Here is a 23,354-nt window from a genome sequence, read left to right as displayed (position 1 = left end):
AATAGAATAAGCAAATAAACATTCAGTTTCTTCCTGTTTACTGGAATAACTGGTATCGATATGTAGAGTTGGTGTGGACAGGGTTTGGAGGAAAATCTAGAGTAGCTGAACGATTGTTGGTTCTTTTCACTGCATTAGCTAATAAAGAGTATTAATTCTACCTATAAATCTTACCAAAGTGTATCCTAATTATTTCAGAATGTAACCGCTGAAGAGATGGAGTTTCTGGTTCATACTAGTCTCCTCTGCAGCCTTTAGTTTGTTGATTCTTTACAGCCACAAAAACAACTCATACTGACATAAGGAAAACTTTAATAGTGTCTGTGAGACTCCTTAGTGTGCAAGATTAATACAATCTTGGAATCATAGAGGATTAGTGTAAACTGGTCATTTTTTTATTGTATGTGATTGTTTATTTTGAAATACCTTTTTTTTTTTTTTTTTTTTTTGTCCTGCGCAAAAAGGGTGGCAGTCATTTTGAACTGGATTTGTATGTACTTCATGTCAGACCTGAGATCTTTGATTGTGGCTTGAGTACTTATGCTTGAGTGGTGCTATTGTGCAGTTGTTCTTAGTGTGGGGCATAAACGGAAGAGTAATCTGCTCCTGTACTGTATGAAATCTTGCACAGGAGGAAGAGAGAAGAAAATATTGAGGGTACAATTTCTTTTCCTTCCTCTTTCTAAACATTTATGTTTTTGCCCTGAAATAGCCTATAAAAAGGCTTTGGGACATAGTTTATAGATAACTGTTTCAGTTCTGCATATGGCTTGGTAACTGTAAGCTCCTACAGAATTCCTGTGGGAGTTCTGTGAGTTCTTATCTTTCATGTTTGATCTTCTCTGTAGGAGAATGTGCTTACTGCCATGCAGATACTAGCACAAAGGGAAGGATCCATACTGCCAGATATGATGCAAATCAAGAATCCAAGTGCTTGGCATGGTGGTATAGGCCTGAATAGCATCCAGATCCTTAACTACTGTGTTGTAGTGCCTAGAGGAGGAGCTCCAGCAGAGTGCTGGTAACTGAGGCACCCACTGGGTACATGCTGCAGTCAGGCCTTTATTGGTGGCCTGGAGCACATGGCAGGGCACTGTGCAAGTCTTCAGATGACAACGAACTGAAGGGAGCAGGGCTATTGCCCAGTGGGACCGAGGCTGACAGGCAGATAGATAGGGGGTAAACAGAAGAGTAGGGCATATGAGGCATTTAATTGTGTAAATAAGCAAAGGAGCTGAGCACACTGACCTCCAGGAAAAGCGGGATTTTCTAGTTAACTGTACATGGAACAGTTAATCCAAGACTTAGATGCTCATGGTTTTGTGTTTTTTTTTATTTTGGTTTTTAACATTTTGATCTTGACCAGTTTCATGAAATCTTATAGCATCAGCTTTCTATTAGCAATGTGAAGAATTGTATTTTATCATAAATGACTGCTGTAGAAATGTTCATAAGGTTGTAAGAAATATTTTGTGGAAGAAAGTCCTGATAATATCCTTTTTTTTTTTTTTTTTTCCCCCCCACTTAAGGATTCAGAAAGAGCTTGCAGAAATTACGTTAGACCCTCCTCCAAACTGTAGGTAAGATCACATGGATTTTATTAATTTAGAATATGGAAATGGAAAATATGGAATCATGGAAATTGTATGGAGGACTATGATAAACTTACCGTTCCTTTGTGCTAATTGGTAGTTCTTGAATAAAAGATAATAGATGACATGTTTGCCTACATATGGAGAATTGATATGATGCTCTTCTTGGTAACAGAAGTAATTATAAAGATGATGAACTATATGTGTTAATAGATGCAGGGTAAAAATTGAATTATCTTTCTTTTGAGGCATTAAATCAACAGTGTTTTGTCTGATTCTGTAAGATATAATTTTGGTGGCAGTTATTGGTATGTTTGATTCCTTTTTCTTGCAAACTGTTAACATACTGTGAATATAATGGAGAAGGTAAAATGTTACAAGCACAAACTATTATTACTAATCTTCTGATGGAGTTTCTGGTTATCCGTTATGATATGCAGTGGAAATGTCCTGAAATAGAGGCCATCATCATATATCCTTACTCTGTGCTTGGTTGTTTGTTTGTTTTTTTGTCAGGTACGTTGACTTAGGTTGTGCTTAAAACCCTCTTTAAAATGACTGATGAGGCAGGGCTAGAAAATCTTGCTGCCTTGCAGCTAGGCAGCATGCTGTTGCTTACCTATGGCCAACTTGGGTTTCTTCTCTGTTGCCTTGTCATATGGTCAGCCCTGTGGCGATGCCCCTAGAAGAGTGTGTAAAGTGGGAGGGGGCAGCTCCATCCAGTCCTGCCCACTGGGTGTGGTTGTCTTGGTGTGGTAAAAGGAAAGACAGAGAGATGACGTGCAGCTTTCATAATGAATCCCAGTACGTTTTGGTACTGAATTAACTAAGCAACTGATGGTAAAAGTGGCAGTCAGCTTTATTGTTTTGGTCTCTTGACAAAAGCATGCGTGAGAAAGCATTCGAACAAGTGTTGATGTGGTTGTGCAGTGTCTGAAGATGTAAGTCAAGTGGCTATGTATTAAAGTACTGCATAGTGAAGTAGCCTTGCTATAAAAGCATTCAAAGAGTATTTCAGTCAATTAGGATGAACAGTTCCTTGCTAGATAAAACATTTTAATAGCTAAGCTGTTCTGTCATACTTACGACCACGTGTGAGTCTTCAATCACATCAAAGCTGTTTCAAATGGCAGATTTTTACTTAGGTGTTGATGACTGATGCCTATTAGTGGATTGATTTGCTGAGATGAATGTAAAACTTCAGTCTGTTGTAGAAGAACACGTAAGACTTTGAACTGAGTGTACAAGACATAACAGTATTTACAGCAGCATCGTTTCTTCTTGTTTCTGAATCCTTCCCTTCGTAGCAAAGTAGTTTTTTCAATGCACAAGATACTGTTGTTTGCTCTTCTGATAGCTAATGTAAAGTGAGCATTGGCTGTTGTAGTGGAAAGTCCTTTTGTGACTTGCAATTAAAAAGAATGAGGTGGAGATTTCCTGTTTGTTTTGTTTGTTTGGTTGGTTGGCTTGGTTTTGAATTATTTATATTAATGATAAAATACCAATAAAATGCGCTGCGTGATGTTTTGAAAAATCAGAAAATTGCATCTTTCTTTGTGCATCTGCTGCTTTAACACAGTTCTTGAGATAAAGAATTATTTCATGTCGTGATTCTGATAGATAACCATTAGTAACTTCACTACTAACAAATACGTTTTATAGTCAATACAAAACCACTTCATTTAGTTTTATGCTCTGTTGACATAGTATAAACAGTGTTTTCATTTGAACTTCATCAATTTTCTATTATAGTTAAACATTACAAAATAAATAATCAGCCAGATATCGTTCTTCAGCATAATGTAGAAAGCCAAGCTGTGATAGAATATATCTTACTCTAAAATACTGATATATACTTTCTTGCCTTTAGTATAATTTAGGTCATCATTATAAGGGGAGTTATTTTCTATTAAATCATATTTCATAAAGATAAGCTCCTTACAAATGAAAACTACTTCAAGTGGCTGTGATTCCAGACCACCTTTGCTATGTGTCCTTTTTTATTTAATAGGGAGATTATTTATAAAATAAATAATGCTTGGGCAATAACAATGTGATAAAGCTCAAAATTAAATGTCACCAGATGTGAAAGAAAGCTATAATTCAGGAACACTGCATTTTGTAGAAACTTCAATAGACAGGATATTGAGCTGAATTGGAACCTGGGTGAAATGTTGTAAGATCTGCTATAAGAATTTCAGTTGACTTCAGAAAGTCAAAACTTCAAGTTTTTCTCCTTTCTGGAAATAAAAAGGAAATGGAGCAGTTTCTGTAGTACAAAAGCATCTCTTAATGGCATGGTTGGCTACGGAGTCAATACAAGCTCCCAGGGAGTTACAGCTTCCACTTCTGCAGCAGCTGCAATGTTAACACTTCCCCCGCCTCATCCCCCACAAAGAGAATAGGCTGTATAATCTTGTTCGCCTGAAAGACCAAAAAAAAAAAATCTTGCTCACACATGTGCTTTGTAGTTGGCAGATTATCTTTGCTTTGACTTGCAGCATCTTTCCACAGTGTGGAAAGCTGTGGATTTTGGGGTTCCTAAAAGGGGAAACAAACAAACAAAGAAGTATATATCTGTCATGTTGGGCTTTAAATGAGGAATTAATGTTATAAAATGTCAGGGTTGACTGCTTTCCTAGGTTTTGTATTCTGGGCAATGAAGGCAGTCCTATCATCAAACTTTGGATCATCCCCTAGGACTGAGAATATATAATGCACTATGTGTCAAAAAGTCGAGTTGGGGGCTGTGTGGGAGTTGAGTGGTGTAATCATTACTATTTTCGGAGGAAGGCATGTCATAAGAGTCAGTTATTCTTCACATCTTTCAGAAAGAACTGGATGTTTTCTACTGTATGCTTCCCCCACTTTACCATTGTGTAGAGCTTAATTTACAGTAAAGGAGAGTCAAGAATGCTAAGCAGGTACATTTATATTTTAAATCTGCAGCATTGTCACGTTTTAGTTTGTCAGAAGACAATATAGCTAAATTGTAGAGATTTTGCACTCATCTCTTTTTCTCCTCCGCACTGAGGTAACACAGCTTGATTGCCAATACATTGTACATCTCACACCTCAGAGTAATTCAGAGTTTACCTTTTCTCAAAGGTGATTAAAAGCCTCATCCTTCAGTATCATTTTCATATATTACATTGCAGGAATATAGGAATAGTCAGAAATCCTACCTAAATAATGCTTTTTAAAACTTACCCATATTTTGGATTATCTTGTCAAAGATGGCAGATTTCATAAAATATATCTTCTGTTGCCAGCGTTCTGTCCTATTTCCCTTCTTGCTGGCAAGAGAACATTTCTGTGGCACCTTCAACCATTTGTTCACGTGAGAGAATAATATCTGGAAAGTATTTGATGTATTTTTAGCTTCTCTCAATCTGAACTATCAGCTAGAAACAAGGAGAGCCAGCATTAAACAAATGGCAAATCTCTGTGGACAACACTTAGGACAACTGCTTAGAATTTTCCCACTAAGTCCCTGTTTCTCCCTATCTTCCTCATGTTTTCTTTAGATGGTCCTCTAGGGTAGGTGTCTGTCACCATCCTTCTCTTCTCTGTACATTCATTTCATTTCTTTTTCCCTGCATCAATATGGGTAATGCATGAGGCTCAGAAATACATTTTAAATGGCTGTGCAGCTGTCAATTCAAATTGACAGATACACATTCCAAAATAATCAATTTAAAACCCTGTTTGTGACCTTATCTGTTCTATTCATTTGTAATCATTACATTAATTCGTTGCTTGCTCTACTATCTGCAAAACTGATAAACAACCAACATGTCCAATCCTCTTTTTTTTTTGCTGTGAAAGTCAGTTACATAGAAAGGATTGCTAAAGCACAATTCATCTTGCAGTGATGTAGGTAAGAGTGAATGCGAGTGGGAAAACTCTTTGGCTTGGATTGGAGGGAGAGGTCAGTGTGCATTATGGATGTCTCTTGCACATGAACACCTACCTTAATGTTGATATTCCTGCTCATTAATGCTCTGGCTTTGTTTTTGTTCAAATGGTGAAGCCACAATCTTTACAGCCGTAAGGAATTACATGAATCCCATCCATCTAAGATCTCTTGGGCCCTTTTGTTTAAAGTCTTGCCTGATAATCCTTTAAAGCTAAGGACATGGCTCAAGTGTTGGTATCAGAGGACAAATGTTAGCACAGCTTCATAGGAAGGCCAGAGGGAAAAGGTTGTCAGCATCACTCCACAATGTGGAGTGATAGAGGGAACTTCAAAGGAGGTCATCCTCTCTTCCCCATGTTCATGCTCAAATGCAAAGACACAGATGCTCACATAGTTTTACAGTGTGAGCAATAAGATAGTGTAATGTTTTTTTGTTTGCTTGCTTTTTTTTCTTTGTTTTTTAGGTTCTCTGCTCCCAAGATCAGTTTGTTTTGGAGGGTAGTAGGGAATTCCTGGATAATTGTGATTTTGTGTGTTTCTTTAAGATATTTGAATAAACATGAAATGATTTGGATGAGCAGAGAGAGTACAAAGACAATATCTCTGGTGCTGGAAGGATTCTGTTTTTAAAGCGGTTTGCTCAGATTTTGTGTGCTTCTATTTTGATCACTCTGCTGTAAACTGCACTGAGAGTTCATGTACCTAATGACTTTGGTAGCGTGAAGCATTTGCTCATTAACACTGCATCTGCTTGGGTAGTGACCATCTCCTGTTCCACTACCTTTAGCTGCCTGCAGCACACACTGTTTTCAGTGAGATGCTGCCTTGTTTTGTAATCAGAGAGGAAAGGCTTGGAACAGTATGTCTGTATTTGTTGGTTCACAGCTAAAACTCTGGAAGCACTGAGTGTGATCAGCATCATATTAGTGGTCACTGTGTCACTTGTGGGTATGGGAGTAGCTAAAAGAAGGCTTCATGCTGTTTCTTCTGTTAGTGGTTTCACTGAAACCACTGAGAGCTTGGGTGTTGAATTCAAGTGGAGAAAAAGTTCCCCAAGATATAACATCTTATATCTTTGTTACAAAATAAATGGCTGCGAGTGATTTTTGATTGTTTAAGTTAGGGATGCATCAGTCTGTTGCCATAGGCACATGACAGTGATGCTAATGTGTGAGCGAGATGAAAACTGGAAAAAGGAATGCTTTCTTTGAACGTTTTCCCCCTCAAACATTTCCAACTTCCTTGGCAGCAATCTGAGCTCTCTTCCCGATTACACTGCATTACCCATGGAGTTTACCTTCTGCCCATATTTGATGTGCTCCTAGTTCTCTATAACTTTATAGAGAAAATAAGGTATACTTCTATATAACTTCTCCTGGCTGGATCTCTTTAGGACTTACAGCAAATAGCAAAAAATTGATCTGAAAGATAAGCATAAAAGCAATGAAATGAATGTGTTTATGTGTTAATGAATCCTGTTTTAAATCTATGAGGTATCAACATTCATTTGAGAATAAAAGAATGAATTGAAAATCTGTTCCTGTGCACGTTGGGATTACTTTATTTTTCATCATTGCTTCAAAAGCATCAAGGATCATGTCCCAAAAAAACATAGGTTAATGATCACACTGGGATTATATTTTATCATGGCAGGCAGAATATTTTTTTATCGCTTGAATTAGTTTGCCTTGTTTTTATAACTGGTGGCTATTTCAGATTTATTACCTTGATATCTTGAAGTACCTTGGATAAAAAGTGTCAAGTTACTTTTTAATCCTTTAATTTCTTCAGCTGTTTCTTTCAGGACAGTGCAAGACAGTGTCGCTTGTGCTTTGAGAACTGAAGTATACAGAGTAGTTTAAAAAAAAAAACAACATAAAAATGTCAACTTTTGACTGTAAAAGTGACTCTAAATGTTGAAGTGTATTATTCACAAAGCAGCTGTTCTTAAGAGTAGTGCATGATTACGAAGTAAGAAACAGGATGACAGCACGCTCTGGTACCTCCCAGCATAACAATATCTGTGTGTTATTCTACCATTTCTCCGTTTTCAAATGATGACCACTTCCGTCTCTGAAAGAAAAGAGAAGAGAAAGATGTATTAGAGATGAATAAGAATACTTCAACAAGCACTGCATTTGGGCAGATTTGTCAGAACAGTGTATCCCACAGCTTAAATCGTGGAACAGCTGAGACAGGTCTGGGGTGGAGATTTGGGCATCATAACAAGAAATCGTGATGATTGTCTGTTTCTTGAAGCCGAAAAGGGTACAAAAGTGCCCCCAAAGAAGTTTATGATAGACTGGAAGGATCTACTGATCCTTTGTAATGTACTTAGCATGCAGGATTAATAATGCTGTAGTTAAAAGTGTGGGGAAAGTGGAATGGATGATTGTAACAAGGGTAAAACAAATATTTTCCAACAGAAAATATCCACTTTAATACTTCTGGTGTAGATAATTCTAAAATGGGAAGTTTTACTTCCAGAGGGCTTATATCTAGTTCCAGCTGTTCTTTGTAAGTCACTATGTTAGGAAGCATAACAAAAGCTGACCATCCAGAATTTTTCAGACTAACCTCCTGTAAATATTTCTTTTGGCCTTTTCTGCATATGTTAAAAAAAAAAATCCCTGCAAGCATAAACATGGTTTATAACACAAAATATTATGTTTTTGTAATCTCTTCAACACAGCCTTCAAAAAAACACCAAAGTCCAACTTCCCTCTGCCAAATGTTAAATGTGTCAAATAGTCACTGCCTGCCAGCAAGGGAAACAAAACCCTACTTGCCGAGAGTTTGCATCATTTTTAGGAGATTTTGCTAGGAAGTGTTTAAATTTGTAGCTTTAAAATTTAGTTATCTGGTTTTGTTTGTTCGTTTGTTTGTTTATTTTTTCTGGTGGTATTCTTCTTCCCGTTTTCTAAGTATAGCTCAGTGTTCTGTATGAAAACCGTGTGAGTCCATTTATTTGCAGAAATTTGATGGAGTGATTTGAAAGTGACTGCAGTAAGTACTGTTGCATCAAACCAACAGTCACTGCCATTTCATAATAATCATGTAAGAAACATGCTTTTATTAGCAACTCATTACCCTTTAGTAAATTACTCATTATTGAGCAAATGGGGGGAAATGGAAGGTACTTTGTTGGTTAGGACTGACAGCATTACTGATAATGAAATATTTGTTTCCTTAAATAAATGACACAATCTCAGAAGCACCTAATGCTGTTGAGTTCAGTGCACCCATATTCGTTCAGAATTTGAATTCTGATCTGTAATGTAATACTGTAAAGATATCCGTTTTCTAAGAAAACTTTAAAGGCATGTGAAAAAGTCAAGTTATTTCCAGAATGCCTTTGTGTTATCTTTTATGCCTGTCAAAGAAAAATGAGAGGTTTTTTTTTTTTTTTTAATGTTTTTGTGTTGTTTCCCTCCTTTCTCATTGGGAATCACTGAATAAAATAAATACATTTCTCTCTTTGTTTCAGTGCCACAGTTCCCACAATCCTACCGCATTTTAACAGCTGTTAACGTACACACTTTATTCCTTTGGTTGGTTGGTTTGTTGTTTTTATTTTTACATGGGAATGACAGTCTAAGGCAGTGCTATAACTTGTCTTTTATTCTTGTTATACCCCAAATGTGTACAAATGTACACTTAATAGTCTAAATTTAATGAAATTGTTTTCAAAAAATCTCCTGGCAGGGAAACTGCAGTGTAAGAATAAAAAGCCACGATATAATAATGGAGCAAGCTTTACAGTACTTTGGAAACAAACTCTGAAACCAGTCTGTGTGCTGTTTTCTTAGTGTGCAATAAAACTTATTTATACTGTAGTTACACATTTGCAGCTTTGTTACAAGCTTTTTGGGGTATCTAATTGGCTGCAGCTTTGAATCATATCATAACACATGCCAAATGTTGCTAATTACAATTAAGATATCTACTTGAAATAATCTTTGTTTTCATTTTCTCTGACAATTTATTTTTTCACTTATTTACATGCTTTTAATTTTTCATTTTAGCAGTTCTTGCAGCACTTTAATTTATTTTTGTTTCAAAGCTGTGGAATTGGATTAAACGGGGTTTTTTAAACACTTCCATGTTGCTTGGAAGGAAGCCAGTTACTGTGTATCGGCTTAATAGGAACCATGCTTAGCAGCCCCTCACATATGGCAGCTCGTGTTTGTGTGGTAAGGCATTATGTATTTTAAATATTACCTTTTATATGATAGTCAAATTTATGCCAGAATCTGAAGTTTCCTCTGATTAGTGTTAACAAAAATAGCAGGGAGCCAACTGTTTCTGTTTTTTTTAACAGAGAAATATGTAATTAAATACATGATTTACTGTCTGCTATACGCAAAAGCCATAATTACGTGGCCTTTATTAACTTGAGATGTATGCTGTGCCTAAAGAAGGCTATAGGTGAGTGATAATATGCTTTCTTGATGCTCATAGCCTTTTAATGCTGTAAATATTGTGGAGGCCGAGATGGTGGTTTTGTAGCTAAGACTAAAATAGAAGGATTGGTCCTTAGTTTAGGAGTCACATTGAAAGAATAAGCTGAGCGCTGTTACAGTACTTACTCTTTGAGTAAAATCTGACAAGGCTGACAAACTTAGAGCTTGAATTTTCCAAATTATTTTAAACTTAAGTCTCAGTGAAGCGTTTCTGAAATTTGGAGCTAAGTGTAGCCTTCATGCTATTTAGATCTTTTAAAAACGTTTGCTTTGAATTGTTTCAGTGGAGGCATCTTGTATAAAACTCAGTAGTGACTATTTGTACTGAGATTTATTTATCTACCAATGTGGAAAAATAGTCAAAAATTTCATTCTTTCAAAATGATTGCCTGTATGCATCCTCTTCCATGAGGGGAGCAATTTCGACATCTGCAAAAATATATTCAATTTAGTTTTCACTTAGGAGGTATTGATAGTTATGACTGTTGGAAGTCCGCATTCTAGATCTAAGAAAGGTGATTATCCTTCTTAGTATGACTTGAAAACTTAAAAATCTCCAAAATAATTTTATTTTTCTTCCTATGACATCCATGTTGTATTTTGTGCGTCAGTTGTAATTATACGGATAATGCATAAAAACACATAGTTCATTTTCAGGTGTTCTATTTTTAAAATGATGAAATAAATGTTCTACTAACATACTATTTGTCTGCTATCATGTAAGAAGGCTGTGTTCTGGAGTTTACATTACTAGGCTAAAGAGATTTTTACTTATTTGAGTTCTGTTACCATAGGTATGATCCAGAAGACATAGAAATGTTGTATACTCTCACTACTCACTATTTAGTATCTTGGGTAGCTCAAATAAGATAAATATATGTATTATTTGTAAAATTAAACAAAATTGGATGGATGAAATGTGAGTAATGCATTTAGTTTTCAGAGTTTATGAGTGAAATATTAGATGTCTGCCTAGCGGAGAATTTCAGATTTCTTGATATAAATAATTGATTGCTAAGCTCATAGCTGTGACATTTAGGCTAGGGTTGCAAACCTGGAAAAAATCACTTTCAAATATGGGGCTTTGCAGCCAGTGTGGATTCACAAGAAAATAGGTTTCAGAGCTGTTGCATTTTCATGCAATTCTTGTTTTTGCAGTAACAGAAAGTAACAGTGGATGAGATTTGTTGAAGTTTCTAGGTTAAACCATTGACTCAAGGTCAGCGGGCTTGAATGTTGCTTGGAATTTTGCCTTAGTCTGTACTCTGAAAGTACTCTGTTCCCATTATCTCAGAATTCGCTGGGTAGCTTGAGATGAATGACTTTTTTTTTTTTTCTAATGGAAGAGTGCCTGGTTTCTGACTATCAGACGGGTGCTAGCCTTGATCTGGGATAAGTCTATCTTTCTGCAGCAAGCACTGTAGGAACGTGGCTTGTTCACTCACAGTTTACTGTGGGAGCGTGGGCTCTGCTCTTTCACCCCATGCAGGTGTGATTTGCTGGCTGGGCCAGCAGCACACCATCTGGCATCTCTTGCTTCCAGTCTGCTTCAGTGCCTGCCAGAAATGATCTTCAGGAGTTGCTTTGTGCCTACGTGCAACAAGTAGGTTCTTCATCCTGCCTCTCCCTTACCTGTGATATTTGGATAAACCCTGCCATAGTTTGGCTCAGAGATAGTTGCCAGTCCCAGGGGAGCAGGGAAGTACTAAAAAATGCAGCCACCAACACTCCCAGCCCCCAATTAGCTGTTTGTCTTATTTATTTGTGTTATAGACTTGTCAGTTTGTAAAAAAGAAAAATAAAAAAATAAATCTGAAATAGGGCTTGCTTCACTGCCATATCTTATTCCCACGAATGTCCTGTCGGTAGCAGTGAGAGCAGTAAAACACTTTGACGTGCAGTGTGCACGTTACAAAAAGGAAGTGTCATATCAAAAATGGCTGTAAACGTTTTCACAGTCTCTTGTCAATGCAGGTTTGAAGGTGGGAAATTCTTAGAGAGGATGACTCAATTTTCTTCTTTCCCTCCATGTCTGGGCTGCCTGGGAGGGAAGAAGCATGTCATGTGGCATTGCAATGGGCTCTTGTGGGCACTGCTGCTGTATAACGTCTGTCCGAGTGCATCCTCTGCAGCTTTAACACAGTAGTTAGGCATTAATGCAACAGCAGTATTTTGAATTTTGATCCACAATTAACTGATCTAAAGTCTTTTTTGATTTGTGAACTGTAATTTTGAACAAAAAAGTCAGGTGATTCCAAGTGCAATGGAGATGGGAAGCAGTCTAACTCATAGACGTTGCATTATCAACTCAAAAATCGCATTTGAGTCTGGAATTGCTGTAGTGTAAATCAGATTTAAATTCACAATTCAAGTATAATGACCTATTACATTACGAACCTCCCTGAGAGATACTTAATTAATAATGTATATTAACTCTGAGTGTTTTGGCATACATATATGGCACACAATTTTCAGGTAGCCACAAATACAGCCTCAAAAGCTCACAGCATGACAGCTCCAGCACAACGTGTTTTAAGCTGTTCTGCAACAACCTGCTTTGCTCCTTGCTGAACACAAGTAACTGAGGGATGACAGCTCTCTCCATTTCAGTAGAATCTTTATGATTTATGTGATAATGATAATAATTCTATTCAGCTGCCAGTACAGAGCACTTTGCAGACTGATATCAAGGTTAATTGTCACTTTGAGAAGAAGTGAAGCACAGTCTGCCAACCTGATGCTCTGCTCAGCTGAGAAAGATAATTGTTATTCAAGTAGTATTTAAATGAGCTCAAATGCCGATAAATACACAACCAAAATATTTTATTTTTTTCCTCCCATGTTCATTCACTGTTGTAGAGAATGAGGTCATCACTGTGTATAAACATCACTAATGGACGCCTTACTGAAAATGTGTCAAGTATTTACAAAACTGTAAGGAGTGGGTTTCCTCCAGTGTCAGCTGTGGGGGAATACTTTAAACTCAAGTTCCTCTTGTCAACACATCCAAATTCTTTTTTATGTGTGTGGTTGCTTTTCACAGCTGTGCTGTTACCTTATATTTGGCTCCATACGTACCAGATCTCGACCTATCTGAGGGGACTGCAGTTTGTGCAGTGCCTTGCAAGTTGATAGCGTTACTCTGTGCATCTCATGCTGATTCTGAAGATAACATTTTTTACCTCTGGATTTTGGGGATTGCAAGCAGTCTGGTAGCCAGAGAAGTTGTGCAGAAACAGGCTAATCTTATTAGATTTACTTTTCTTTTTCAGTCCTTGTTAGCTGCACCACTTCCTAAGGGATCTTCTCGTCCCAATGAAACGGCATATTTGTATATTCCAGAGATCCACAAGGCTCTTCCAAGAGTTGGTCTATGAACTATGTCCAATTTACATAACCCCATCCACATTAGGGTCTTCAAAATTAAAATTTTGCAACGTAGCTTTTCCTTTTTTTGTGTGTGTGATATATTAATTTAATAGAATGCACATGTGTTGTTCTACCTGCTGTGTCCCTCTGGAGGATTTATTATTATTGTTATTATTATTATTATTATTGCAATCTTTAAAAAATATTAGCTGCAGGGGTCTTTTAGCCTTGAGAATTGCTAATCCATTTCTGTGCAGCAGAATTAAGATGCATATACCACTGATCTTTCCCACACTGCCATGCTGATTTTACCCTTATTAAGTGAGAACCCTTGGGTTTCTGTTCAGTAATTTGTTTGGTTTTTCTAATGGTTCTATGAAGTGAGTTCTGTTCCTCTTTTTTTCTTCTTTTTTTTCCAGTGTACTAATTGAATGCTATTTTTGTACTAAATCTTTAACTGTATAGCATTACTTGACAGGCTGTATTGTAAATATGTCTGAAACTTGCACAAAGTGCATTAAAATGCTAAAATAGCTAGTATACAGACTTCAAAAAGTAAAGTTAAAATAAAGTTGTGACCATGATTTTCTTTGCCATGACTGTCCGTAGATCCTTGGCTCAGGTGTTTGCATGTTATTTTTCCTAGGAGGACAAAGGAGAGGCTGCTTTCTTGTAAATTTAATTCTGTCATGTAGTATGCATTGTAGTACTGTGGTTAAGAAACAAAATCTGAAATGGTTTATTTTTCCCCCTCTAACACTTCCATACGTTTTTATAATGTTTCTAGATTCTGTGTGGCTTTGTAGCTTTCCACATGACTAATGAAGATTTTTAACAAACAAAATGGAAAGGGGCCAACTTGTAATTGTCAGTGCAGTGGCATAATCAGCCATACACGGTCTGTTTGGTATAGCTCAGCAATAGAACAATGTTTCAAAGAGAAAACATGCAGAGATGATTAGTAAGTACCTCAATGATGTGAGACTGTCCAACTGCAGAAGTGCTCTTGTTGGGTTATTCATATGAATACTTAAGTATATGCTTACATATTTCTTTCCATAATGGGCACTGGTAATGTCTAATTTCTGCAGCCATTTATACTGAATTATAAAGAAGAAATATATTCTTTTTTGGATAAAAGGATGTGTTGCAGAAGTATAGCAATTGCTGTCTGGTAGTTTATACAAAATAGTAAACTGATAAGAGGTTACTTTGTGCTAATATGAAAATATGAAAAATATCTATCAGGAGGGCTGTTATTTTTAAACAATTGTTTATTGAACGTTTATCAAAGATACAATAAGTAGCTTCAGTTTTTATGTCATACCATCATCAAGGCTACAGAACAGACATCCATTCTTACTGTGTATTGATTGAAATGAAGAAATGGGATTGGAAATAGCAGTAGTGTGAGGAGTAATGGAGGAAAGACTCAATCGCGTAAGAGCTGTTATTGCATTTCAGTCTATTTTGCAGAATTTGTTGCAAGTAAGCTTTAACACAAAAACCAAAACCAAACAAAAACCCACACACATAAAAAAGCACAGGAAAGAAAACCAAACCGCAGCTGAAAATCCAAACACACCGATTCTTAAGACTGCACTACTGCTTAATCAGTTAAATTGAGTGTAAAATTTCTGGTATGCCACTTTATAAATTTTATTGTCCCCAAGTAATTCTGGTAATGTTCTGTGTTTCTCTGTGGCATATTTGAAGGTAGTGCTCCACTGGCAATTCCTCCTGCCATTGTCTTGGTTATAGAAAGTCATCAGTCACTTAAGAATTCAGCATCAAATGCAGAATGCTTGGATAGTGAATGGAAAGCAGTAAATTTACTGCTTATCTGTAGAGATGCAATGTTATTAGTGTCTGTTTTTGAAGAGTAAATGCCAGTCAGTCCTAAAATTTCCACAGTTTGCAGTTTGATTTTGCTCACCCTTTCACTCAACCAGTTGACTCGCAAGTCTCATGCTATTTTCTTCCAGCTTCTGCTATGCATTCTTTTATCCTCTTCATAACAGTGACTTCATTCAAAAGCTTTATCTAAATATGCAAGCTGCACAAGTTGATGAATTGGGTGAATTAGTTTTAAACTGTTTTTAATTAAAAAGTGTCCAGATAGATTTTTGAAACCTTTCGTTTCTGTCTTATTTAGCATTATATTAAGTCTATTGATTTTAAACTGAATCAATGTAAACCTTGTTTCTAAATGTTCCTGCAGCTTTTTGTCTGGTTTAGCTAAAAATAATCCTAAATCATGTGAACTGGGCAAATTTATGCATAGGCAAGCCCTTGCCTAGATGCCCGTTTTGCTACTTTCTCCTTTAATTCTTCCTGAAGAAGAAATAGAAAGTCGGAAATTGAGTAATGTGCTGGAGAAATGTCAACTAACCATAATTAACTTTTGTCTTTACAAATTGTATTGGTTTTAATGATTTGACGCAAGCCTTATTCTACCACAAAGGATGCTTTTGGAAGCAAGCTTAACATCTTCAATGCAACATCATTTTTTATTTTTTTTATGGAATCTGCTGTACACCTCTCATTATAACGTAATTGTTGTTATAACGTAATCGTCTTGTTGAAAAGCAGAAATATTCCAGCATATTTTAGTGGCAGGTAATTTAAAAATCTTAAGAGTCAGTTGAAACAGTTAGGGTGATAATGCAGATTAGAAATTGCCTCTGAGGTGGCTGGCTCACGTTCTGTGAGTGTTGCTGTATTTCATGCATATTTCGTTGCATATTTTGCAATATTTTGTTGCCCTGTGGTGTGCAGTGTTGGATGTGACTGATAACTGAATAAAACCAAAGAATGGACTTTAAGAAACTGTGGAATGGATGTGTGAATCTTTTTGCCCTGTTTGAATTCAGTTAATTTTCACCTAGCATCTATATTCAGTAATTAAACCTCTGATTAAAGCTTTTGTTCAGCTGTTTTGTTGGAGCAATATGTTACTGCTTTATTCGCCAATATTGCTGTATTTTATTTTTTGACTTCTAAAAAGTAAGTGTTGACCAACAGTTGTCTTTAAGGGTGAAGTTTAATGCCATTAAGTGTTTTCCTGAACAATTGTTTTCCACGTTTAAAAACTGCTGGACTCCTTTGTGATCATCACATTCCCTCGTGAATCAGATACCAAGAGCCAGCCTGTTTCTTAAGGCTTAAGTCTGTCTTCAAAGTGTAGCCCATTTCATATAGTCAGACACATCTCACACCAGATAGGGGAAGAGACTGACCATTGATTAACCTCAGAGCTTCTGTGGAGCAGTCACCCTCATCATCAGTACCATGGCTACTGCCCTGCCTGCCTGGGCTTCCTTGCTGCCCCAGCTTTTCTCACTGGTATGCCAGGGTGCTTGTCTGAAAAAATACCGTATCACTCAGAATTTTCTTTCATATCAAACCAGTAAATATTGTACTTTTTTTTTCTTTTCTTTTATTTTTTTTTCTGCTCCTGAAGGCACTGACTAAATTCTTCCATAAAAATAGGAGCACTTAAACTCAAGCTGCATTACGGGGGTACTCAGCCAGCGGAAAGCTTTGCTGGTGAGACATCGAGCACATTCTTGGTTAGATGAAGAACTGGCATTGAATAAGAGAATAAAAAGTCTAGACCCCTTTTGTCTCTGTACAGAGTAATCTCATGGGCCTCTCTACTGCTTATGAGATGATTCTTAGGAGGCCCGTGTGGCATTCCTGAGATGAAAAGCAGAAGCATTTGTTGCCAAAGTTAGGAAAGTAGAAATGATCATAGGAATATGATGAATGTTCCTGATTTTCCAGGGAGAGACGCACCTCATCCTTCCCTAGAGGCAAAAAACCACCAATTTAATTGAGAGAGATTGATACAGGATTCAGACTACATTAAAAATTACAGTTATGCACTGGTTTTATTTTCCACCCACAAATAGTATAAGTCCACTCAGTTGAGAGACTGTTTTAGGTGAATATAAAATACACTTAATTTGGGTATGAAATTTATTTAAAAGTTAGAAGATTTATAAAGAAAAAGTTTATAAATTATATTTTAAAAATAGTGAAATTCTGTTTGTTTGTTTGTTTTTTAAATGTTTCTTTGTTTCTTTTTTTTTTTGTTTAAAAACATCAAAACATTTTAAGAATGCCTTTGAAGGGCTGCACAGTAAGGCACTGTATATTTAGCAATCTGGAATGCAGTTTTTCAGTTTTTGCATCATTTTGTTGTTGTTTTTTTCTTCTTTGAGTTTAACTGAACCAAAATGAAAACAACAAAAAAGTTGTTCCTTTTAGCACCGTAGCTTTCTAAACCACTTGGTTTCTATTTGTGGTCAATTTGCTTCTTTATTCTTGATGTAAAGATTTGGTTCTCTAATTTTCAAAGTTTAACACTTGTGACGTTCATTTTAATTGTCACACTCCCAGTAATTTTATTATTAAAATGGAGATTTTGTTCCCTAATTACAGAGTAATAGAGTGCAGACAGAGTACTCTCAAGGCTATTTTAGATGAGTATAATGTTGGGAGGGGTATGTCCTGTTGCTGACGGTTCAAGTACTCCTTGGTCCATGTGCTCAGTTTGTGAACTTTGTCAGTAAAAATGCCGGTGGTAAAGCATGTGACATAGAAGTGGCCTACTCATACCACAGAAACTAAGAGAAGTTATATGTACAGAGTAGTCCAGCTAAATGTTGAAAGTAAGGGGAAAGCTTAGAGTATATTAATTGGGATTTCACTGGGCTCTACAAACTTGGCAAGAGTTTATTTCTAGATCCACTAGTGAATTGCAGTTGCATTAGGACTGTAGAATGCCTGTGCAGATGTTTGGAAGAAATGCTCTTTGCAATTACAATTGCCCTGAGATACTAATGGCAGTAAGATAAATAAAATATCTTGGGTACCTGCAGCTGAGAGCTTCTTTCTTATTCTGATTGCTTCCAGTCTTTCTTCTAAAGTACCTTGAGGGGAAAAATGTTATTTAACATTTTTGGGAACAAGAAGTGCATCTTCTGTGTTTATACAATGTTTGTCCTAGCCTTTGGGTTTCCTCCCTTCATTTATTTCTGTATTACCACCCTGTTACACAATAGAAGAGAGCCTTCTGGACTTGTCACTTAGGCTGGTGCTGGTAAAATGAACACTACCAGAGTGCATTCCTGGGCTGTGAAACTTGATTGTTTATGTTCCTAAATTGTTACAACAGTCTGCCAAGGTTTTGGACAGCATCAGTCAGTGTTCTCCTGAAAAAATCCTGGACAAGGGTAGGGAGAGTGAAAGCTGAAAGACATTCTCATTGGCAGCTGCATATGTTGAAGGGTAAGCGAGTATGGACACAGGCTGTTCCGTGCCATCTGGCCTCGGTGCCAGGAGACAGTCCTGGCATGTTTAATTTACTGTTATAGGCACAGTCTTTGTATTGTACACTGCCACAAACAGAAACTGTGCAAATCTGGGCACCTTTCCATGCTGAGAGTATGTATGAGGGGTTATATATCACTTGTCTATTAGATTGCTTCCAGGTTTCCCTTTGCTGCTGGGTGCTGTTGAAAGAGAAACTCTTATAGCTGTGATTGTGGCACCAGGTGACTCTGAGAAATGCTTCCACGGGCTCTGCTTTGCATAATTGTCTAGACAGGATGTTTTTGGAATGTGGCTTGCCCTCCTAAATGCAAGGCTCTACTAGTATTTTGGTAGTGCTATGCAGCAATAATATAGTTGTGAAGTTTGTGTTTTAAGAGACATGAATAACTACAATGTTAAAAGGTGATAGAAACATCATGAAAACTGTGAGTGAACTAAAAACCCTGTAGAAAGGGAACAGGGCAGTTGCTTGCCTGGTCTGTACTAAGAGATCTGAACTTTGGCTTCAATCTTTGCTGGCTGCCAAGAAACATCACCCAAATCCAGTTCTATTTTGCAGGGTTATTGGCATCAGTGATGGTCACTGTAGCTGGCTTTGCAGTGTTGAAAGAACATTCCAAAGCTGTCACTCAAGGTACCAGTCAATGGATTTGTCATATTACATTTAAAGGTGGTAGGGAGAATGTGGAGAGGAGAAAAAAAAAAATTAATCAAAGGAGTATTTGTGTCACACTTTTAGCTTGTATTGGCCAGCTATGAGACTTAGCTTTGCAGTGGCAGAAAATGATTATTTTATGAGTTTAACTCTTCAGATGCAGAATGTCTGAGAACTGCCATCACCTCCCTAAGCACAGCCATTGTTAACCTGGTCAGAAGTTACCAAAACATGCATTAAAATTCGTTAAATGGCTGCTTAGTGACTTTTTACAAGGGAGTATAATTGATGGTGTCAGTTTTAATAAATAATTCAGTAGTTCTTTCTCTTTGATTGTATAGCACGATTTGTGGATAATAGAGGGCTGAGGACAAAGTGTGACTGATGAGAATAGATGGCATATTGCTATCAATCTTGTCGTTTTTTACCACATATAAAAATTGAATTTGAATTATTGACTATCTAACAGTGTATTTGTCCTCTCATTGTGTGTAGACCAAAAAAAAAAAATGCTCAGAATGAAATTATTACACTTCACATGCCTGAGTTAACCAATACTAGTTACTAGTTCCAGAGTTGGCTTTACTGATTGTTTTGTTGTTATTGTTGTTATTTATGCTAAATGAACTAGCAAGCAGTGAAAGGAGAACATGAAATTCTCTTGTTTAATTCTTTATTTCATTTTGAACAATTTTCCTGTAGTTATGCTTGAAAAAAAAAACACATGCGTATTAACTGTTCTAAAGTCAAACTACATCTCATGTAGTCAAAGAGAACTCATCTGACTCGTAATTATGATGAAAGTTCTGTAGTAAATGACACAGACAATAAATTAAGATGTTACGGTATTTGCTTTTCTTGTCTGTGCTTGAGATAAGGATAGCAGTCTAAACAGATTATATTTGTCTAATTCTCTGTAACTACATTTCTTTCTTTTCCTTTTCCCTCTTTTTTTGCCTTCACTGTAGTTCCATGTTAATCTGCTTGGAGTCTCTTTTCTCTATCTTCAGTTGCTCTTGATTCTTTGACATATGCTTTTATATGGTGATTCCAGGAATCAAATCATCCAATATTGTTGGATATTTCTTTATTAGGATGTTTGTAGGAAAAGTATGAGATAATTTCTGCCCACTCTATGTCTTGTGTTTTAGGGTTTTGTTTTTGGTTTCCTGTTTTTCATGGTTTTTGTTTTGTTTTTCATTTGAGAGTTGTGGTTTGATAATATTTTACTTTAGTTTTCTTTTTGTCTCTTTGCTTGTTTCATAACATCGCTTCCTTCCAGGGTTCACAGAGCCCTGAGTGTGCTTGAAGCACAATAGATATTATTTCTGCACTATCAGCCTTTCTCCTGGCCTGAAAAAGATCAATCAACGATAGTATCATTTAATTACAAGTAGAACAAACAAATTAGTTTTTTTTTCCTTGGAGAGTGGATGTATTATTACAACTTCTGGAAGCTAATTTGATCATGGAACACCATAGAAGCTTACCATCCTTTTTAGGTAGCTTCCCTTAAATCAAAAGGGAAACTCTTCCTGAAGATGTGGAGTAGAAAGCTTCATTTCTTCCATGTTCCGGAAGAGTGCACATGAAGCAATTTCCTCTCTCTCTCTCTCTCTCTCTCTCTCTCTCTCTCTCTCTCTCTCTCTCTCTCACACACACACACACACACACCCATCATGACTCCTCATCCTATGTACATACACTGCAAAGTCCTCCTTCTCAAAATAAATGTCAACTCTTTCCTTCACCACTTAATTAGCTGTGCCGTCTCTGTAGCCCAGCAGATTGTGCTAGGAACTATCTTTAATTTGTGAGGAAATTGTGTCAGTTCTCAAAGATAACAATTTGAAAAGACATGAGGTAGAAATATGCTGCAAATCTAATGCATATCAGGGGCAAAATAATGGAACCAAAAAAAGTCTGCCATCTAAACATTTTTTTGAAAAGTTGCAACTCACAGACTCTATTATAAAAGCTAGTTATATGGTTGCAAATCTGACTGAAAAAAAAATCATTTTCTGGTGCTGAGTTTACAAAGCAATATGGAAAGTTTAACAGATGTAATGAATCCTGATTTGAAAAGAAAAATTTCTAAAATCAGTTTGTTTCACCAGACTGTGGCCAGGCAAACTGTGGAAGCAGGAAGATTTGTCAAAAAATGTTTGGAGAGTGAAACTGCTAGTTTCAAATTTTCTGCTTTGGTGATAGTTGAAAGTACTGATGCTGCAGATATGACTCAACTTGCTATTTTTATGAGAAACTTATAATGAATATTATGTTACCCAAAGTCACTGAAATATAGCTTATTTGGTGCCATTAAAAGACACAGCTTTATTTCTTTGTTTGTATAAGGTAGTAAAAATTACATTGAAGCATTTACCTTTGTCGTCATAACTGGTATAGCTACTCACAGTGCCCCAGCAATCATTGGTTAAAAAGAAAAGAAAAAAAAAGAGAGTTTTATTAAATTAATAGAAGACAATGCAATTGCTGCCAGCAACTCGCCTTTGATGAAATATCACTACATCATACATCAAGCAAATGTATGCATGAAAGCTTTAAATATGGAGAATGTTGCTCAAGTCATCGTCAAAGCTGTCAATTTCATATAGTCCAAAGGATCGAATCATTGTCAAATCTGGGAGTTCCCTAGAAGTATGACTATTGATCATGGGGACATCATTTGTTTTTTCTAAAATGAGGTGGCTAAGTCAGCGTTAAATGCTAAAAAGATTTTATGATTTGTGAAATGAAGTCATTTATGGAATTAAAAGGATAATTTATCCCAGAACATGAAGATTAAAAATAGCCCACAAAATTAGCATTTTTGGTTGATTTGACTGTTTTAAATGAGTTAAGCATGTATCTTTAATGTGGAAATGAATTGTACTATGTTTAAAACCATAATAGCGTTTGAAATGAAACTTAAATTATGACCAGCTCAAGTTATAGCAAGTAACTTCATGTATTTTGATACATTAGCTAAATACAGTCCTATGAACACCAAAAAATACACGGTCACACTTTGCATTTTGGTAAAGGCATTTGAGAATAAGAGTATGAGTGCTGAAAATAATAGTCGTTTATATATATATATATATATATATATTAGTCTTTTGTATGTATCTGTGTGTGTGTGTATGTATGTATATATGCTCCATTTTTTTTATATTCCCTTTTCAGTTGAAATAAATGTGTTCAAATGGAATGTATAGAGTTGCAATCAGACAGTCAACTCAAGAAGTTAATCACGGCTTTTTACCAGACTTTTATAAGCCCTATCTTACCAGAGAAAAGTACCCCTTGCTTTACAGTCATGCCTTATTTGTGTGCATTTGCCATTTTTTGGCAGTATATGCATTTGTGAACAACTATTTTCAAGGATAAAGTATTGGTAGAGAAAAATTTCATCAAGAATTTCTGACAACAGCTATCTGTGTTACATGTTGCATTGACTGAGAAAACTTCAATTGCCAATTTGGTCTTAGATGGAAGAGTAATGATGCCACAGTATGTTCCAGAAATAATTCCTGTTCATTGATTCAAATTTGATATGCCTCTGTGTGTTTGACCAGGAAGTTAGTGTACAGTAGTACAAGGGCTGCTCCAAAAGTAGTATCTCCTGTTTTATTATGTTGGCCCAAGACATCAGAGGTGGATGTTGGTAGTACAAAAGTAGAGTCTGAACTTTCCCACCTATTTTATTACATGTTGCCATGTGACAGATTGCAACAGAGGGCAGTCTGACAGAATGTGTCTGACATGAATGTGTATATGAAGCAAAGGTGTGGAACTGAGCTCCTCTATATGGAAAAAGTCACACTCACTGATACTCATAGACACTTGCTGAATGTTTATGCGGATGAAACAGTGGATGTGAGCAAAGCAAGGCAGTGGGTGGTGCATCTCATAGTGGTAATAATGGGTCACCTATGCTGGTGCAGATTTTAGAAGCATAACATGCAAGCTATTGTTTGTGGCTGGTGAAAATGTATAGCTGACAGTGGTGGCTA

The 23,354-nt window shown here is 36.5% G+C and overlaps 1 protein-coding gene across 2 annotated transcripts in view; it reads left to right on the top strand.

The window, feature by feature from the left end:
- Positions 1–23,354, top strand: part of LOC136059353 (ubiquitin-conjugating enzyme E2 E2) — a 203,092-nt gene that overhangs the window by 9,853 nt on the left and 169,885 nt on the right. For both annotated transcript variants that reach the window (XM_065753490.1, XM_065753489.1), the window contains exon 3: positions 1,530–1,580. In XM_065753490.1, the coding sequence (XP_065609562.1) occupies positions 1,530–1,580 (51 nt within the window). The remainder of the gene's footprint in view (positions 1–1,529; positions 1,581–23,354) is intronic.

This window comes from Cyrtonyx montezumae, unplaced genomic scaffold (assembly GCF_038088225.1).
Source record: "Cyrtonyx montezumae isolate F1298 unplaced genomic scaffold, pur_monq_1.0 scaffold_8, whole genome shotgun sequence".
NCBI lineage: Eukaryota > Metazoa > Chordata > Aves > Galliformes > Odontophoridae > Cyrtonyx > Cyrtonyx montezumae.
The sequence above is the reverse complement of the archived record's forward strand: the minus strand, read 5'-3'. Positions and strand labels throughout refer to the sequence as shown.